Source organism: Leuciscus leuciscus (genome assembly GCF_965113295.1).
Source record: "Leuciscus leuciscus genome assembly, chromosome: 10".
Classification (NCBI taxonomy): domain Eukaryota; kingdom Metazoa; phylum Chordata; class Actinopteri; order Cypriniformes; family Leuciscidae; genus Leuciscus; species Leuciscus leuciscus.
The window spans coordinates 10,504,711-10,523,413 of record NC_138734.1 but is presented as its reverse complement, the minus strand read 5'-3'; the positions used below and the strand labels follow the sequence as shown (position 1 = coordinate 10,523,413).

Sequence of the window (18,703 nt, the reverse complement as noted above, 5' to 3'; positions counted from 1 at the left end):
GGCTAATGAGAGGTCTGTAATCTGAGTCTGTATAAAAGGTGTTTATTGTGAGAACTGGGGAGAATGGCACACCTTGGCATTGCTCGAGGATCAGGCACGTCTGCAGACAGCGGCAAGTTTGACGAGAGTGACGAAAGGCTGAAAGGAAAGTGTGTGGAAAGCTCTTATATGGAGATGGTTTGTACGTATTATATGCAAATGACTAACCTTGTGCACGTGGCTGCTCATTTAGAATACTCCAAATTCACTAAATCAGAACAAGGTTAAGAACAAGATTAAGAACAAATTCATGTGCGTACAAATGTTTGTGTGAATTAGGCAGAGGTTTTTCGTGAGAAGTTCTCCTGTGCGTACAAATAAGAAATAATCCATGCAGTATTAGTGAATGAGACCCATTTTTTTGTTGCGCATATGCAAGGGATTTTCTCTCATTGTAGAGGCTTGATGAAACTACCATTAGATGTAACACATTTGTAACACAGGCTGGTAAAATTATAAAATGATACAGGAAACCCCAAAAAAGGTAATCGTGACGTGTACCACACAAAATGGATGTAATGATTACTTAATTTATTGGTGATCATTACGTCATTGTTTGCTACCCGTGGTCTGTCACTCTGTTCTTCAACGTGATTGTGTAATAATAGAATAAACAGTAAAGTCCTTGGGGAAGTTGAGTTTGTTACATCTGAGTCTCCGGGCCTATTGCTTGTAAAATATTGCCTTTGATTGCACTGCAGTGATTACATGATACCTTCAGCAAGTTAATTGACAGTTTGACAGCAAACTTTGGCAGCCATTTCTCTCTAAATTCCTAAATTAAGACAACAGGAGTGTTTATTTAGGTTATTATGCCTGTCTTTGCAGTGTGAACTTAGTTTGTAGAGTTTTTAAGAAACAAGACAAGAATGTGTGATTGTGATAATTTGTGTGCATAGGCACTTTGAAAATTGTTCAACAGAATTGGACTACCACAAAATTTTCTTTAAGAAATGTTTGTGCTTGCGTATCTGTATGCATTTGTCCATTTGTATGTCTCATTCCTCACCACTTCTAGAAATGAAAAAGGAGAACTTTTTAATTGCCTTAACTTCCACTTAAATTTCACTCTCCTGCAAGGATCCATTTTTAGTGCCTGGAGCATATTTAAAATGACATTTGCCCTGAGTAAAATGTATCCAGGCTAAGAGTGTAAATCCCTGCCCCCCATCTCACAACTTCCTACACTAGACAAATGTTGCATTGTAGGCTTTTATTTTATACCACAAAAGTTCTTCAATAGTCATGAACCTCTAATCAGTAGGGCTGGGCAATAGGGCAAAATTATCACAATACAATGTTTTGCATATTATCAGTCTATATTGGGGGTGTTACGGTTCTCTGTAAAGAACCGAACCATACCGTTCTTCACCCACGGTTCGGCACACACTTGCACCGTGGTTCATCTCAAATCTGACGACACAAATGCATCTAAATGTAAAAAAAAAGAAAAGACTGAAGGAGTTAGGCTAATGTATGTTTCTGTCGATAGATACGCATTCTGGCTTCCCCTAAACTTTGTTCAATGCGAGAGCCGTTTGCTCTATATGACCAGTCATTTACGCTGTCATCACCTAGGGGTTGATAATGCGCAAGCACAGGAGAGACCTGAACAGCACACATTTCTATCTGTGTTTAAACTAAACTCTTTTATGCCTTGCCAATTTAAACATTCGAGCGCAAGACGGAGAAAGGTCGCTATGAGAAGATTTGTCCACTCATCCAAAATTATACTGAACTGACTGACTGCCTCAGTTATTATAAAAAGAGCATTCTTTACTTGTTTTCTGTGTTAGGCTAATTCAGTCACAATTTGAAGAAAAGTTTTTGTTTTTCCATGAGACTTTGTGACTTCCTACCTTTTTCTAAATATTAGGGAGTGGAAATGGTTAATCAGTCAATAACTGCTCCTCTGTTGCCATCTACTGGTTATAGTGGTAATTTGATGTCGTTTTTTTATATTACATTTTATAAAGATAAATGTTTGTTTGACGTAGTTTTCCTAAATTTATAAACTTTTAGTTGTACAAATCATCAGATTTAAAATAACATAAATTCATCATATTTAGAGCTTTGAAGTGCTGGAAAAAGTGTGTATCACTTGGAAAGCCCTCAAAGTGCTTGAATTTCACTTTAAAAAGATTGTATGAACCCTGAGATGAATAATGGGGAAAAAAAGACTATTTCTGCCACAATACCACAGTTACAGTTAGCGTTACTACATTAAATCTATGGTTAATGCTGATGATTTGTGTATTCAAAAAACCTTAATGTTTGGCACAATGTTTATCCTAGGGCTGGGCGGTATGACGGTATATATCGTTACCGCGGTAGAAAATGTCAACCGTAACAGATTTTTTTATTCCGTGATACCGCGACATGTAAATAAGTGGGCGTGGTTAACTCATGTGCAGCGTGCGTGAGACGGAGACACTGAGATTTGTCAAAGAAACATGGAGAAAGCAGATCAAGAGGATTCACAAAGGAATTACGTTTTCTAAAGGGTTGTTGTTAACGTGATATTTTCGGGGGGAAAGGCGCAGCAGTCAACTAGACTGCTAAACTAGCTACAGTTTAGAGGAGTGCACGATCGCAACAGGGAAAGCATGAAGCTTACTTGACAACAACAGTTCATATATCAATCTAAGTGTTTCTTATGTATTATAGTTACTTTTTAAACACGAAAATCGCATTCAGCATGACATGCGAGCGGTTGCCGTGGTAATGAACAACCTGCTTGTTAAAGCGAATGTATAATCCTGTATCTGAGGCAAAATTACTAAATATGCAGCGCGAGTTATGTTTCTAACTCCAAACAATTGGCCACTGAACCAGCTGATTAAATCTTCCTTTAATTCAATGCGTGATTACAACTTGTCACTCAAATTAACCGATCGCATTTTACTGATGCAAAAGACGCGCGCACGCACGTGTGCAGTGCACTGAGAGGGAGCGCGGTGTGTCGGTGTTCACCGGGCTATGGTAAAATAATGACGCAGTTACAAGGTGTGTATAATTTACACTACTTAGTCAACACTAACAGTAGCTGCTGTTCGGTTTTCATACTGCTGTTCTCCTAGTCACTTATGAACTTGATGAACTTAACACTTATGAAACTCTCTTGATTAAAGCTTTAGGTGACAGGTTGGCAGATATCACAAAAAGAGCAAAACAAGCCCTTTAAAACGCAGTATAAGCAGACATTGCAAATAATGTACCGGGAAAACATTTAAACATAACTAGTATTTACTAATATCCTAACAAATTAAAAGGAAGTAACTAATTTATTATGAATAGAATGTTCATGAAGTAATATTATGAAGTACTTTTCATTTCTAAAGTATTTGGGTTTATTTATTATACAAAGCCCTTTTTGTCGATTTTTCGAGAATAACTATATAAATATATAACTATATCGTGAAATATATCGTTACCGTGAAATAAAATTAGTCATACCGTGAAACAGAATTTTGGTCATACCGCCCACCCCTAGTTTCTCCTGGTTTCCATGTCAGTGTTTGATCTGATAGCTGTATTTTATAACAGAGAATTCTGTGCTGAATATGGGTACTTCCCATTAGTTCTCGCAGCGATTCTGTGGTGAATTCAAATGCTTTGATCGCTTACTGGATCTCCTAGCACAGTGAAGTAATGGTGTCTTGAGGTCGCCCGCGTGTAAACCTGTTCTAAGCTTGTGCTGCACTATTATTGCTCCGAGCTGATAAACAGTCCATGCAGCATTAAACGATTAGCGTGGTTTCATTCCACTTTCATTTTGTTAACCATTTTATTAGACCGTTAGATTTAACGTTTGATTAAATGTTTGGAAAAGGAATCATCAGTTCCAGCTCTCAGTATATTCTCACTTTTCCTCCAAACATTTCATATTGTAGATGTAGGTGTGCTCCTGCTAAAAGTGATCATTTAATTCCATTTGAATGTCAATCATGAAAATATCCGGTTATGTATAGGTTGCAAAAGATTTTCATAGCAGCACTTGTCAAAATCAACACCCACAGATTTCCGCTCAAAGCTCAGCAGGGTTTCTGGTGTATAAAACACCCGTCATTCACAAAATTATATACCCCATTGCTTGAGTATTTTTTTATTATTGTATTAGAATTTTGATGGCGTTTTGAATAACTGTTTCTTAGAATTGTTTCTGAGAATAACACTTTCATTTTCAGGTCTTACACCAGTTATGCATAATGAACAATGTGTACATTTTTAAACTGTGTCCTCAGATAAAGGTTAGAAACAGATATCGCTTTGCATATCAACATCTTTATCATACAAGCTGCTCGCCAGCTTTTCTGGTGGCTTGTATGCATATCATTTTGAGTTTTGATTTGAAAACCGTAGAAAAATATGATTTTTTAATGAGTTCATGTTCAAACTCATCATTTGTAAATATACTAATTTCAACACATTCCACCATATAAAATTGTTGGGGGCTTCAAATGAAGCTTTGTTTTAAATAACTTTTGATTCAAAGTAACCACATTACTCTGATGTGGAGTTTCATTTTGAAATTTTATGGCTCATGGTTTTCATTTGCAAAACTTAGCCAGCATTATTTAGCCTTTCTGTGGTGAAACTGATTGGTTTTATGTTCTGGCTTGTTCTTAGGGTGTTGCTATAGATTATTTAGATGGGTTGTGAATTGATTTATAATAACAGTTCCTATTAGAGCTACACGATTAGCCATTAAAAGATCGCAAACTCAATTCAAATACCACACAATCTAATTCTTAATGACAACGATTCCACTGTCTATTACGCCTGTTTCACATTGCAAGCGTCAGTGGAGTGTGAACGGCATGTATTTTTGTTGCCTATGTTAATGAATGAGAGGGTCGGCCATCATGCTGCTCCGCTGACACTTGCGATGTGAAACTGTTTTTAAACCAAAGATTTTAGGAGAATAGGGACTGTGGTTTTAACCTTTGAAAGTACGATCATCACACTGCAACTCTCAAAACTGCATTTGCGCTGCCATTGATCCGGAGAGAGCAGCTGCCATGACAAAGTGTTTGTCATTGAATCATTCGTTTAAAAGATTTATTCACAAACGCTGATTCATCCAATAACAAAACGAGTCTTTATGAATGAGACATTGACTTATTTCAAATTATTTTTTATTTTGTTCAAATTAATGTATTTTTTTAAAATATAGCACGGCAATAAACATTTTGTCACAACCTTTAGTTTGCATGTTATTTTGTGTAGTTGTCCAATGTTTTTTTCCTTCAGAATCGTGGGAGAATCACGATTTTCATGTTTTGAGCAAAAATTCTCAATTTATCCATAATCGTGCAGCTTTAGTTCCTATGTCATGCTTAATAATCGACACTGTAGATACTGTTGTGGAGAATAAGTGTCTTGTGTGTAACTCTTGTCTGAGTATTGAGTGTTTTTAATCGGACAGTCAGTTTAGAACAGGGATTCCAATGCCATCTCATGGCAGTATTTTAAGTTTTGGCAAATTGGTGGCTAATTTATGAATATCTCAATCGTACTTTTTCATACGAACTGCTTACACCCCAGTGACGGATGTTTATGGGTGGAGTTAGGGGTGGACCTTCATGCTTTTTTTTCTTTTTTTCTAACACTCATTGAGGTTGGGGATTCACTAACTTTGTCAGCTTTACAGCTTTGACATAAAATATTTAAAGTACATATTAAGCAAGATTAAGCAAATATTTAAATAATTTAAAGTGCCCCATTCTGCTTTTTCGAAGATTACATTTCATGCAGGGTGTAATATAGCTGTTTGTGAATTTAAAAGTTCTAAAGATCGAAGTGCAGGACAAATACATTGTCTCCTAAAAGAAAGAATTGATTCTGTTTCATTTCTAGGGCTGGGTATCGTTCAAAACATTTCGATACCGATACCTTGATTTCGATACCGGTTCCTGAACGATACTTTTTTCGATACCAATTTTATGAAATCCATTTGAACAAGATTACATAACACATTACCTCAGAAAAACTTTGGTTTTATTTTTTCAGTTTGACTCATGCTCCTTAGCCAGTGCACAAAGGAACAAATTTTTTTTTTTAAAGAGCTCATGCTCACCAAAACTGAATTTGTTTGATCAAAAATACAGTAAAATTTCTAACATTGTGAAATAGTATTACAATTTAAAATCTTATTTGAATATATTTAAAAATGTCATTTATTCCTGTGATGTCAAAGCTGAATTTTCAAAATCATTACTTCAGTGTCACAGAAAACAGTTTGCTGCTTAATATTTTTGAAACTATGATAAAAATGTTCATGATTCTTTGATGAATACAATTTTCAAAAGAACAGCATTTATTTGAAACAGAAATCTTTTGTAACATTACACATGTTTTAAGGTCATTTTTGATCACTTTAATGCATCCTTACTGAAGAAAAATTCTGACTAACCAAAGCATTTTTGAACGGCAGTGTACATTCAGTAGGTCATTATTGCAATATAAACACTGTCAGAGTGATCAGCAAGGTATCTCTTCAGTTACCAGTCGAAGACGGAGCAACTTTCTGCTCTTATGTTTACTCCGTGCACTGTCAAGGGCTTCATCATATCTGTCCTGGTACCAGTCTTTGCAGCAATTATTTTACCGCAAATACTGCATCGCGCGCTGTTGGCATCGAGCCTGGAGAAATGTACCCACACTTTTGATCGACTTTTCCACATCTTTAGGGTATTGTGTGTGCTCGCGTCTCATATGAGTATGTGCGCGAGTTTGTGTGTGTGTGCTCGCGTCTCATACATATGAGTATGTGCGCGGAGAGTTTGTGTGTGTGCTCGCATCTCATTGAGTATGTGCGCGAGTGTGTGTGTGCTCGCGTCTCATACATATGAGTATGTGCGTGGAGAGTTTGTGTGTGCGTGCGCGCGTCTCATATGAGTATGTGCGCGGAGAGTTCCGCGCGTCTCGTGTGTGTAGAGTTTGCGTGTATGTGCGTGAGCGACTTTAGGTGTGTCGTTGTGCATTTCATATGTATTTGTTTGAGCACTGACGTTGACGAGTTAACCCCTTAGGTATCGAAATCTGGTACCGAACAAGTCATTTTTCGATACTCGATAGTATCGAGGCAATTCGGTCGGTACCTAAAAAGTATCGAACTCGGTACCCAGCCCTATTCATTTCCAACACATGCTGTAAGCAGTAGACCAATTACAACAGACTGGGCCATCTGACCATACAGAGCAGAATAGTCTCTCGGAAAGGAGGGGTTCAGAGAGACTGGATCCTTGATCAAGCCCTTTCAGACACTGAGAAAAGAGGTGATGCTGCAATGTATGTTATGAGAAAATGAAAGTGTTTTTTGACCTTGGATGCATTAAATCTATTGTAGCAGACCTCAAAAACAAAATTAATATTAGGAACCTTTAATGTAGCACTATAGGGGCACTTTAAAAACACGTTGCAGTTATGAGACAGACAAGCTTTTCTTAGTGTTTTATTGTAAAATTATCTATAGTATGGGATGGATGACTTGGCCAAAAAATTCTACTCTGGATATTGTCATATATTAGCCTGACGTCGTCATACTCAGATTCTCCTCAGAATATGAGTCTGATACTGGTCCATTGCGCTGTGATTATGGGGCGTGTTTCAACCGAACCAGAAAAGAAAATGCCTCTGCACTCAATTGGATAGACCTACAACCAATCAGAGCAACGGAGTAAGTGACGTATGTTCTTCATTCATCTTTTCGATCGACAAATGCCTTGATCACGGTTCTCTGTTCCTCTTTTAAAATGAATGCGCTGTCAATATCTTCTATAACAGACGCGATGGCGGAATCTACACATGATGTTTCATAAGCAAAGTTCGGGAGGAGCACGTTCAAATAATCAATCCAATCAACTTGTCAACAAACAATTACCATGTCTACCCTATCAGCATGAGAGGAAGCATATATTTATTCACTCTGTCAACTCACCTAACATTGCTTGACAGTTTTCAGCATCCCTCCACTCACTCTCGGCTTGTTCTTCCACAGCCTGGAATAAGGGGGGAGCTTTGGGTTCGGGCCGAATACCGAGCCCGGAGCCCTCTCCTCGGACAGCACGCCAAATATGCATTTATTCTATCTGACTTAGAGTGTGAATTGGTGAAAACAGAAAAACAAAACGGTGCGTTTTTGCTCACCCTCAAAAAGTGACAACTTTAACATGCTATATAAAAATATCTGTGGGGTATTTTGAGCTAAAACTTCACATACACACTCTGGGGACATCAAAGACTTATTTTACATCTTATGAAAAGAGCATTATACCACCCCTTTAAAGGCTACTTATGTTAACCACTGCGTTAATAAATATACACATTTATGGAAAATTCCAGACTGCTTGAAGAACTTGATCAAATCATGTATGATTTTAATTGTGTATATGTATTCCGGTTAAATCATATTCTCCTGTAAATATCAACTCCTGTGTTCTGACTGAAAGGACAGAGACGGGAGAGACCGCTCAAAGTCAGACTTCCTCAGATCGCATCATTTCGTGAAAAATTTATAGATCTTTTTAAATCCGAGATCTGAGGCTATTGCCCCTTGCCTGGCACGTTGTTAGCCTTGGCTTGCACTTGCTCGACAGTGGAAAAGCTGATAATGAGGCCACTCTCTGCTGCCAATAGAAATAGACTATTTGCTTTATAAAAGTTACAGAAATGTTGGAAATTATGCAAATGTACGAACATTTTAATGATCCTACCGTATGTTGCTTTCCCAAATGCACATTAGTGACATGCAGAGATGGGAGTTTATGTGGAGTAGAGCTGCACGATTAATCGGAATTAAACCAAAATTGCGATTTGGCTTTAGTGCGATAATGAAATCGCAAAGGAATGCGTTTTTTTTTCCCTTTTTTTTTTCTGCAGCACAAAAACGCATGAACTGCTCGCATGTAATTGAACCCAGTGCAGCACTTTTCTCTTAAACACGGAGAGCATCAGACAAAATAAAATCATTATATTGCGGTTTTGATTAATTGTGCAATCCTATTTTTTTTTTTTTAAATTAGTTTTATGATATAATTAATTATCAGCTTTTCATCAACCCACTAACCCAAGTTGGATTAAGAACAGAATAGTGACCCAGATATGTGACCCTTGACCACAAAACCGGTCACATGGGTAATTTTGTTCTGAATAAATAAGCTTTCCATTGATGTGTGGTCTTTCAGGATAGGACAATATTTGGCCGAGATGCAACTATTTGAAAATCTGGAATCTGAGGGTGTAAAAGAATCGAAATATTGAGAAAATCACCTTTAAAGTTCTCCATTAATTTGATTGTGCTGCATTCACTCACAAAAATAAATGTTTTATATATTTGCGGTAGGAAATTTACAAAATATCTTCATGGAACATGATCTTTGCTTAATATCCTAATGATTTTTGGCATAAAAGAAAAATCGATAATTTTGACCCACACAAATATACCCGTGCGACTTGTGGACTGGTTTTGTGATCCAGGGTCACATATAACAAATGACGGGGATATGTATGAGCTTCTATGGAACTATTAAACACTATAAATATTTCTTACTTTTTTTGACATTCTCTGGAATTTGGTGTTATGGATAAAGTTGGACAAATCATTAATAGTGACCTGAAGCACATCGTTTTGATTAGAATACATGACATACTGTCTAGTCACAAGTTAAAATGTTTCAACACATCTGAGGCTCAAATTGGATCTAAACATTCTTCATGAATTTTGGGTCTGTCGTTTGTCTTAGAAGTGAAGTGAGTTCATGAGTAGATCTAGCCTTGAGCTTTCATTCCCATTAGAGTCCAATGATGCCATTTGTCATAGTCTTTAATTTAGATTATCTCTTATAATCATGCACCCCACTTAAGTGATGGTGCTGTTGGACGCCATCTCGCATACACACAGGATAAAGGTGTGGTGGGATGGTGTGTCTCTGCGGTGTCGTAGTGATTGATGGTTAGTGTTGTTCATTACCACTGAACTGAGGAGGGACACCAAGGCCCCCTGCAGCTATTTTCTGTCTATGCTCAGGATGTGTCTTATCTCACTGCGTGTTAGATGCAGGCCAACATGCTGTCGTCTTCAAAATTGCCTCAAGCTTGATGATGCCAAGCATTACTAAGGAAATGGACACCAAATGCAGATCTGATTGGTCGGTCAGTGTAGAAGTAATTTATATTAGTGTTTGGTTTTCCTGAGCATTTGTCCTTTTCTCCTTCAGCGTCTCCATATAAAGCTTTTGTCCTATTGATTCTCTGGCTCCTGCTTACCCCTCTGTCACGTTCTTGGTGTATTCATGGATCATTTGTGCTTTGGTGCTGTGATGTATGTTAATATGAGATGTGAGTAAGGTTATTGATCTGTGACAAGTGATTGTGCCATGGATGTGCTTTGGTACATATCTGTGATTTGAAAGATGCATCTGGTCCTGGTTGTTTTGACCAGATAGTGTAGAGATGAATTGATCTTTTGGTTGCAGGGCTCGCAAAAGCGCAAATTGTATCACCACCCTGCCCGATGGGCTATCTTAAATAGTTAAATAAATTCCTTCCTTGAATTGTTGTTTTAAGGTAAAATACGATCACGGTTGAATGCGTTTTTGACTACCTCTGAAAGTGGTCCAAAGTGGCCAAGCTCAAAACGTTTTAGACCCAGTATATACCTGTATTTATATAATGAATGTATGTTTAATAAATTTGTATTTATAGCATAGCTCAACTAACCTTCCTTTTTTCTCTCTTTTTAACTCTCTACCAGTGAATGGTAGTGTCTAGAAAGGGTATGTCCCTTCAGGAGAGAGGTGCCAATGTCCAACCGGCCTAATTCCAATCCAGGGGGGTCACTGCGCCGTTCACAGAGGAACACAGCCGCGGCCCAGCCAATAGACCACACACTTGCAGGAAGGTGAGTGTGCAATAGGCAATCTGTATGTAAAACTGTTTTGCAGACTTAGGTTAGGTCTGTACGTGTACCTTTATCTACCTGTCTGTATCTAGAGCAGTTTTTCCTACAGAATGTGTGCAGCAGGTGCCATGTTGAGGTCACACAACCTTTCCAATGCTATTCTTTTTATCTTAAGGCTCTTTTTTTGGACACTTTCACTTGGTTCATAAATTAATAATGTCAGATAAATAAATAAAAATTGGGAACAGTAACTTAAATTGTTCCTACTATGTGATGTATCACTATTTTTCAATATCAAATATGTATTAAGTCCAATGTGACAACCATGTTAACCAGTGCAATATAAAACATTACTGTGTGCATCTTTAATGGTTCCTTAATGGTTTTAATAAATGTTTTCCTTAGCATTTTCTTTTTTTCTAGTGTGACTGTTGCTAAGAAATGTAATTACAAAAAAATCTTGGGTGTGTTTGTGTATCATTAACTACACTGTCATATAAACATCCAGCCAGTAATTGAGCTAATTTAACACTACTGTTCAAAAGTTTGGGATCTCTTGTGCTCACCAAGGCTACATTTATTTGATTCAAAATACAATAATAAAAAAGTAATATTGTGGAATATTCTTACAATTTAAAATAACTGTTTTAGTATATTTGAAGTGTAATTTATTCCTGTGATGGCAAAGCTGAATTACTCTTACTCTTCAGTCTTTTAGTGTTGCGTGATCCTTCATAGACCTTTCTAATATGCTGATTTGATGCTCAAACATGTCTTATCAATGTTGGAAACAGTTGTTCTACTTAATATTTTTTATAATATAATGTTATAAATGTCTTTACTGTCACTTTTTCTGGGCCTGGTTGCATGAAACCTCATAAGTGGGTTTTACTTAAAGGTATCCCTTATTTGGGAAAAAATCCCTGAGGAAAGGGATTTCTTTAAGAGCATTGCAACAAACGTCTTAACTGTCACCCTTACCTCAGTGTTTATATTAAGCATTTCGCGATAGTTTCTGGCAAAACACGGCAATGGAGTAGTAGTTGCTATAGTTACGAAATCTCCCACAATAAACAGAACATAACGGACCAATGACTTTTGAACAAGTTTAACATTTACTAAACTAGACAGCTGTACTACAATAACGAAGTTATGGAGATTATTAAAGGCGGTCTGACGGACGACACAGAGCATCCTAAAGTTCAAGTGCATTGTTTCTATACGACACCGGTGGATGCTCACAATCCTGAAGCACCACTCACATAGTTTTCCATTAAATTACATGATCTAACTCATTGTTATTGTACTCTCGCGTCAACGCAACTTGGATCAGATCCACAGATTTTTGTCATAGAAGTGACGCGGCTTGACGCCTAGTCTTGTCTGCTAACCGGCTTTACAGTAGGCTACAAGAAATCTAAACCAGACCAAGAACAAAGGGGAAAAACACCCTAGCCTGCTGCTATAATCAGTCACTCTTGCACGCACAAAAGCCTGGCATAGTGAATGTGACGAATATATGAGAACGGTGTTCATTCAATTTTATTTTACGCCATACTTTCAACAGGCTTATTTTGAAAATATACATTGGTACTTCCTCCTGCTCAATTTAAATGCAATTTTCCATCCGTGTTTGAGTTCAGCAGATGACTTAAAGGACCTGTTTTGATCCCTTAATTTTTTTAAGGCTAAAGGGTTACTAAGGACTTTGTTGCAACGCATAACAGAACTTAAGGAAACTCAAGTAATTAAGGGAAAATACTTAATGACAGCCTTAAAGTTCCTTAAGTGAACACTAGTGTTGCACAATATACCGGTAATAGAAAGGTATCGCAATACCCTGCTATTAACAACGGTACAATATGAAATTTTATTAGTACCGGTACTTTAAGAGTGACAGCACTATAAGAGCAGTATTTCTTTATTTGCGTCAATGTGTGACAGCCGGAGTCAGGACCTGTGTGCAGAGCTCTGCTTCCATTGTTTACATTCACTAAACAACAGAAGCAGAACAGTAAAATATCCGTGCAGCGCTTGACAAAGAATGCATGCATGAGAAAATAAAGCCCGGGACGTGCTCGCGCTGCTGAGCTCAGACCAGACCTGGCGCGCACGCCTTTCACACAGCATGCGATCACGACTTTGGTTCTCTTTCGCTGACTAATAAGTTTGAATAGTCAAAATTCGATGTAAAAATGCACGTCCTGGTGAGCATTCACGTAAACACTGTCGGGTATGTCTTGAGTGACCGTAAAGCATTTGTAAAAATAAATCTTATATGTTCTTGCAGGTCTTAAAGGGCCGGACCTGCGGCCTAATATTCTGTGTGATTGTTAATCAAACAACAAAAGAAAATAGACAATCCACCCATGCTTGACTAAATAAATGTAATCTATTTATTAAGAATCAGTCTATAGTTAATTTATAGAGTGAAGACTTTTCAGCCACAGTCTTTAACAGTAGCATTCAAAAAATAAATTAAGCACTGTGTATTTTATTTGTCTCTTCTAGTATGTCATATTGTTTGTCATTTTCTTTTTTGCTTATTTTTAATAACAAGGACGTAAGGACGTACACACTGGCATGCAATTATTATTATTTTATTTATAAAGGGGAGGGAATGGTCAAAAAGCAGGGCAGGAACGTGCTGGTCAAGTGAGTTAAGGTTTTTTATTATTTTTTTTATTTTTTTTAAATAAAGCAAAGAATTGTAAGTTCTGTCATAATTTTCAATTACTTTTACTGTTTTCGTTTTTTTCCCGTGGTATCGATTCAGTATCGGTATCGAGGTATTTTTGTCTGGTATCGAAGTCATGATTTTTGTATCGTGACATCACTAATGAACACTTCTCGCAACCCATGTTTCACTAAGGGTACCCTTAAGGCAGCCGCACACCGGACGAGCAGCTCAGCGCCGCGCCACGTCTAGGACAACTGTCACCTGAAAATCCGATAACATCAGCAATTTTCTGATTTCTGTAAATAAATATAAAACTAAATGTATATTGCAGCACATGGTGAAGTCCGTATATACATTAACTACGATTTGAGACACATAAAGGTAAATTTAATATAAAACTATGTAAATGGCGCTCTGTGGCGCGGCAGGATTTTGAACACGGTCCTGAGCCGCCGCGGACAGACGCCGAAAGGCGCCGCCGGTGTGTGTACTCTCATAGAGAATAATGTGTTCGAATTTAAAAGACGTGGCGCTGCGTGGCGCGCCGCCGAGCTGCGCGTCCGGTGTGCGACCCCCTTTAACCTTATAGCTAAGGGCTTTCTTAACTTAAGGACTTTCTTGATACTGGGCTCTGACCCTAAACTTCTGAATGGTAGTGTAATCTAACTCAATCTCAAGACAGAACCAGCACATAAGAATACATTTTTTCGTGAAGCAAACTATTCTGGTTACTCGATACCAGCAATAGAAATATATGTAGGTTATTTAGGGGTGCCCAGTCTGTCTCTAGTCACATTCGATTCAGACTGCAAACTCACAACTTGAATAGAATAGAATTTCTTGTTCCACTATGCTGTGTGATTCAGTAGCAGCACAGCACCTTTCCTGAATAGCAGTGTTGGAATAACTGACGGTGTCTCTCTTTTAGGCCTGATACACAGACACGTGGGGTTTCTTTTTGTCTCTTCTTTCGAATAAGTTTATATTCATAACTTTATAATCTTTCAGTGGCTCAGCCAAATGGCTTATAGTTTAGCTGCTAAACTCAACAAGGTTGATGCTCTTAACTTGAGAAATGTCTAGCTAGAAACTTGTAATGATTGCTGTTTGTCTTCACCATTGGGCTGACGGGTGTGTAGGAAGTGCTGAGAGTAGGGCTGGAAGAGTAGGCAGCTTGTGAAATTGAATTTGAGGTGTTCCTCATCTACTGCCCATCCATCCCACACTGCTCTCTGCTGTTTAATTCCCAACCTCTCCAGGTTGCAGCAAGAGCAAGTAAACCAAAAAGCAAATTCCCCACCTGAAAGTAGAAGATCTAATTCTAAGGCTTCCAAAGCCCCGCCCAGCTCTGCCGTCGGCTCCGCCCGCGGCCACGCCTCTCGAAGGTATCCCTTTTTCCTCCTATTGCGTGTGGGTCTTTTGTGACGTAAGTTCACCATGTGCATGCTGCTTCTTCTTGGGTACTCAAGTCCTTCCCCTTTTTCTGTTTGTTTTTACAGGAACAGCCTCTCTCTATCCGTGGGTTCACACTCGATCCCAGATCCAGATTTAGAAGCAGCAGGAACTTCAGGCCAGCAAGGGAAACGGGAGGGCAGCAGCACCCGAGGTCTCAAACGCAGCTCCGCAACAGATCTCAACATCACCTTTTCGCCCAGCCCGGCCAAGCGGCCCAAAGCAGTGTCCAGCCACCTTTCGGAAAGTTCAGCCAGTGGGCCATCTGCCCCCACAACCTCATCTGAAGTTACAGAGCCGAAGAAGGCTCCAGCATCTGTCAGCACCAAGTCCAAAAAGAGACGGTTAGCAGCCGAGCCGGCTCCTGCCAGAGCCCTGAGCAAGAAGACCGCGTCCTACCCTGGCCCCAGTGGGGTCTCGAGCACCCCCTCTCAAAAGCGCAAGAAGGCAGACGCCTCTTCGTTGTCGTTCTCTTCCTCCTCCTCCCTCCCCAGCTCGAGCAGCGCGGCAGCCCCCCTGCCACCCCGCAGCGAGGCCAGCCGGGCAGCCAAACCCACCAAGCTGGCGTCCAAATCGGCCGCCTCAGCCAAAGCTGGGTGTAGCACCGTGACTGACTCCTCCTCTTCCTGTGCCTCTTCCTCATCCTCCTCTTCCTCTTCCTCCTCGGCCGCCACAGGCGCCAACAGCTGTGCCCCTCAGGGCGCCCGGCTAAAGCAGGGCAAGGACCAGAGCAAAGCGCGGCGATCGCGTTCCGCGTCCTCCCCTTCCCCCCGTAGGAGCAGCCGGGATAAAGAGCAAAACAAGGCTGCCGGCTCCTCCAAGTTTGACTGGACGTCCCGATTCAATTCCAAAGTCAACCTGCCAAAGCCCAAACTGTCCCTGCCGGGATCGGCCAAGGCTGAGACCTCCTCCAAGCCTGGGCCCTCCGGACTGCAGGCCAAACTAGCAAGTGAGTGCCCAAACTGAGTTTCCAATCATTTACTTCTGTATTTTTAAAGAGCTTTTCCAGGTTCAAAACACGTTGATCCTGTTAAGCACTCACACTGAGACCACAAGTCTTTCCCATAGACCCACCAACAAGTGCACATATACACATTATATAGTGTAATGTAGATAACATTTTTTTTTTTTTTTTAAATAACGTTTTCAGGCAATTCAGGGTGTGGGGTTCTCAAGTTCTGACAAAATAGGAGACAAAATAGTCTGAAGGTTGGTATGTCTAGGCGATCTTATTGAGACTGGTACAGACTACTGACATTTTGGTATCATGACAGCACTAGTTAAATTTTACGGTACCAGTTTTGGTACCATAGAAAAATCCACTGGAACTATTTTATTTAACTATTTGAAAATAAAAATATTGAATTACTAAAGCCACAATATGTAAGATTTTTGGATTAAAATATTCAAAAACCACTAAAACAATGATATTTTGTTGATTTGTGTACTTGAGTTATCCCAAGTATTTCCAACAAGGTTTAAATCCAGAGAAATCCGAATTTTTAACTAGTTCAATGCGTCGCCTGTCAATGACATCATCTGTGTTACCCTCGATTTACGGAAACCCCAAAGATGCTTTAATATATTATGCATTTTATTAGACTGGTGAGCAACTGTTTGGTTTCGTTTATCAACAGAAAACCAATTATTTTTATATAGCTAAACACGATTAGTCTTATTTTAATACCGCATTTTAGAGCATTAGCTTATCCATGAACTTGAGTCCCGTCGGATTGCTTTCCTTCGGCTCTGGAGGTGAAGACAACAACTCCCATGATTCCACACTGATGTCTTTGTTATTGTTTTGAATAAGTGACCTCTAGCGGTGAAACTTGAATACTGTGCCTTTAATAAAAAATATTTTAAATAAATACTTTAAAACAGCATATTTTCAATTAAATAAACAAACATTGCTTTAAAATAGGAACACATTACATATAACAAGTGGCAGTTCTGTTAGTTTGCATTTACATTTACAGATTTGTTTTTGTTTTCCGTCCATTGCTTTGTCAATAAAAGCAGTTTTGAATGACTACAATGCTCAACACTTTAAAAAACTAATTTTCACAGAGCATGCATACTTATAAGCACAGGAGCATTTGAAAGCAGCCGCTTATGTGCATGCCTAATTGAGTTTACTATTTCTATTGGTCCTGCAGAAAAGCTGGTATTAATTTTATTAATTTTTTTAATCAGTATCGCCTTGGTACCGAAGTGCCAGGACTTCTGACAACACTAATTGAATCAGGTGGTGTATTGAGCGTTTGTGTAGCTGTAAAATCAGGGCTGGGCTCTTTTATCTAGATGTCAATGTGTGCACAGTCTTGAACAGCCTACATTCTACATCTAGGCTTCAGTTTCATCAGAGCTGCACATGTAGAACACCAGCTGCAATGGTGCTAGAAGTGGACTTCAGTATTCAGACACCTGCTGGAAGTGAGGCAATGACACAAGCTTTTCCATGACAGATCTGATCTAGGTCTTCTGCAATGGACTCTGTAGGCGTTGACAGACATGTAGAGTGACATGAGAATAATTCAACCAAGAATATTTGGAGGATTTTACACATTATGCTAATTACACTGCTTTTGATCCTGTTAAGCACTCACACTATGAGGTCATTAGTCTTTCCCATAGACCCACCAACAAGCACACACATTCTATTTACTCTTGGCAATCTTGAAGTCAAACACACAAAGCATACTTGGTTTATGTTTTGAGGTTAAATATGATTCTCAAGTACTTTTGTTTTATTCCTTTCTGAATCTGGGTCATATTTCAGCCTGAAATCAAAAGGAAAATAGAGAGATAAAATAATGTTTCAGGCCAAAAAATTTAGCATATCTTCCCACCAAATTTGTAGTGGAAACCAAATGATCATTTTGTCAATTTTTTATTTTGGGGTGAAATATAACTTGTGTGTTCTTGACCGTTTTCATTATATTCAACCTCACAGGCATGGTAAATTGCTGGTATTTCTACTGTAATTTCATCTGATCCTTGACCTGAGGGCTAATATCCTGAGCAACCCAGCCTTCACAAATCAATGTCTTCAGTAATGGCGTGATCGTTGTGATGGTGATCATTTCTTGCCCCAGTAATAGCGGGATGAAGCTTTGGTCATGGCAGGGGGAGCTGGCTCAGATTTCAGTCCAGTTCAGTGCCAGTGTCCTGGGCTAAAAATACCAGCCTCCTGCTGCCTTACAGTATTGTATGGACAAGAGTCGCGGCTGGATGTATGCTGAGGTAGGAAGGGCTTTTGGTATAGTAGTTATTTTCTGTGCGGATGAGCCTAGCAGAGCTTTGAAATATCATAATGCCCAGAGGTGGGTCAGCACGCTGGCATGCATGGATAATATCTTGGCTTGTGCTATTGGTTGGATGTTTAGGATCACGTATTGGTTAGATGTTTGTCTTGTCCCTGATTTATCCACTAATGGTTGCTGTAAAGTGTTCTGTGAAGGCTCGTTGGAGGTGTTTATCTTGAGTAAGAGAGGTCATCCTGTGTAGACAGGTCAGGCTGGGTTGATTATGGAAAGACATGAAGAGTCACGGGAGGGCATGCTGCCAAAGGGCAGGGGGCAGAACTTTGCCCAGAATAGACCCTCAGTGTTAGGGTTCATCTGACT

The 18,703-nt window shown here is 39.1% G+C and overlaps 1 protein-coding gene and 1 long non-coding RNA gene across 5 annotated transcripts in view; both read left to right on the top strand.

The window, feature by feature from the left end:
• trip12 (thyroid hormone receptor interactor 12) overlaps positions 1 to 18,703 on the top strand; it is a 62,826-nt gene that overhangs the window by 5,153 nt on the left and 38,970 nt on the right. For 3 of the 4 annotated variants that reach the window (XM_082182835.1, XM_082182834.1, XM_082182833.1), the window contains exons 2-4: positions 10,796 to 10,942; positions 14,882 to 15,007; positions 15,122 to 16,023. In XM_082182835.1, the coding sequence (XP_082038961.1) occupies positions 10,845 to 10,942; positions 14,882 to 15,007; positions 15,122 to 16,023 (1,126 nt within the window). In that variant the 5' untranslated portion in view covers positions 10,796 to 10,844. The remainder of the gene's footprint in view (positions 1 to 10,795; positions 10,943 to 14,881; positions 15,008 to 15,121; positions 16,024 to 18,703) is intronic. The other variant, XM_082182836.1, reaches the window with a different exon arrangement.
• Positions 10,949 to 13,301, top strand: LOC309508557. The gene is made up of 2 exons (XR_014209543.1): positions 10,949 to 11,313; positions 11,348 to 13,301. It is a non-coding gene; the product is annotated as an uncharacterized lncRNA (long non-coding RNA).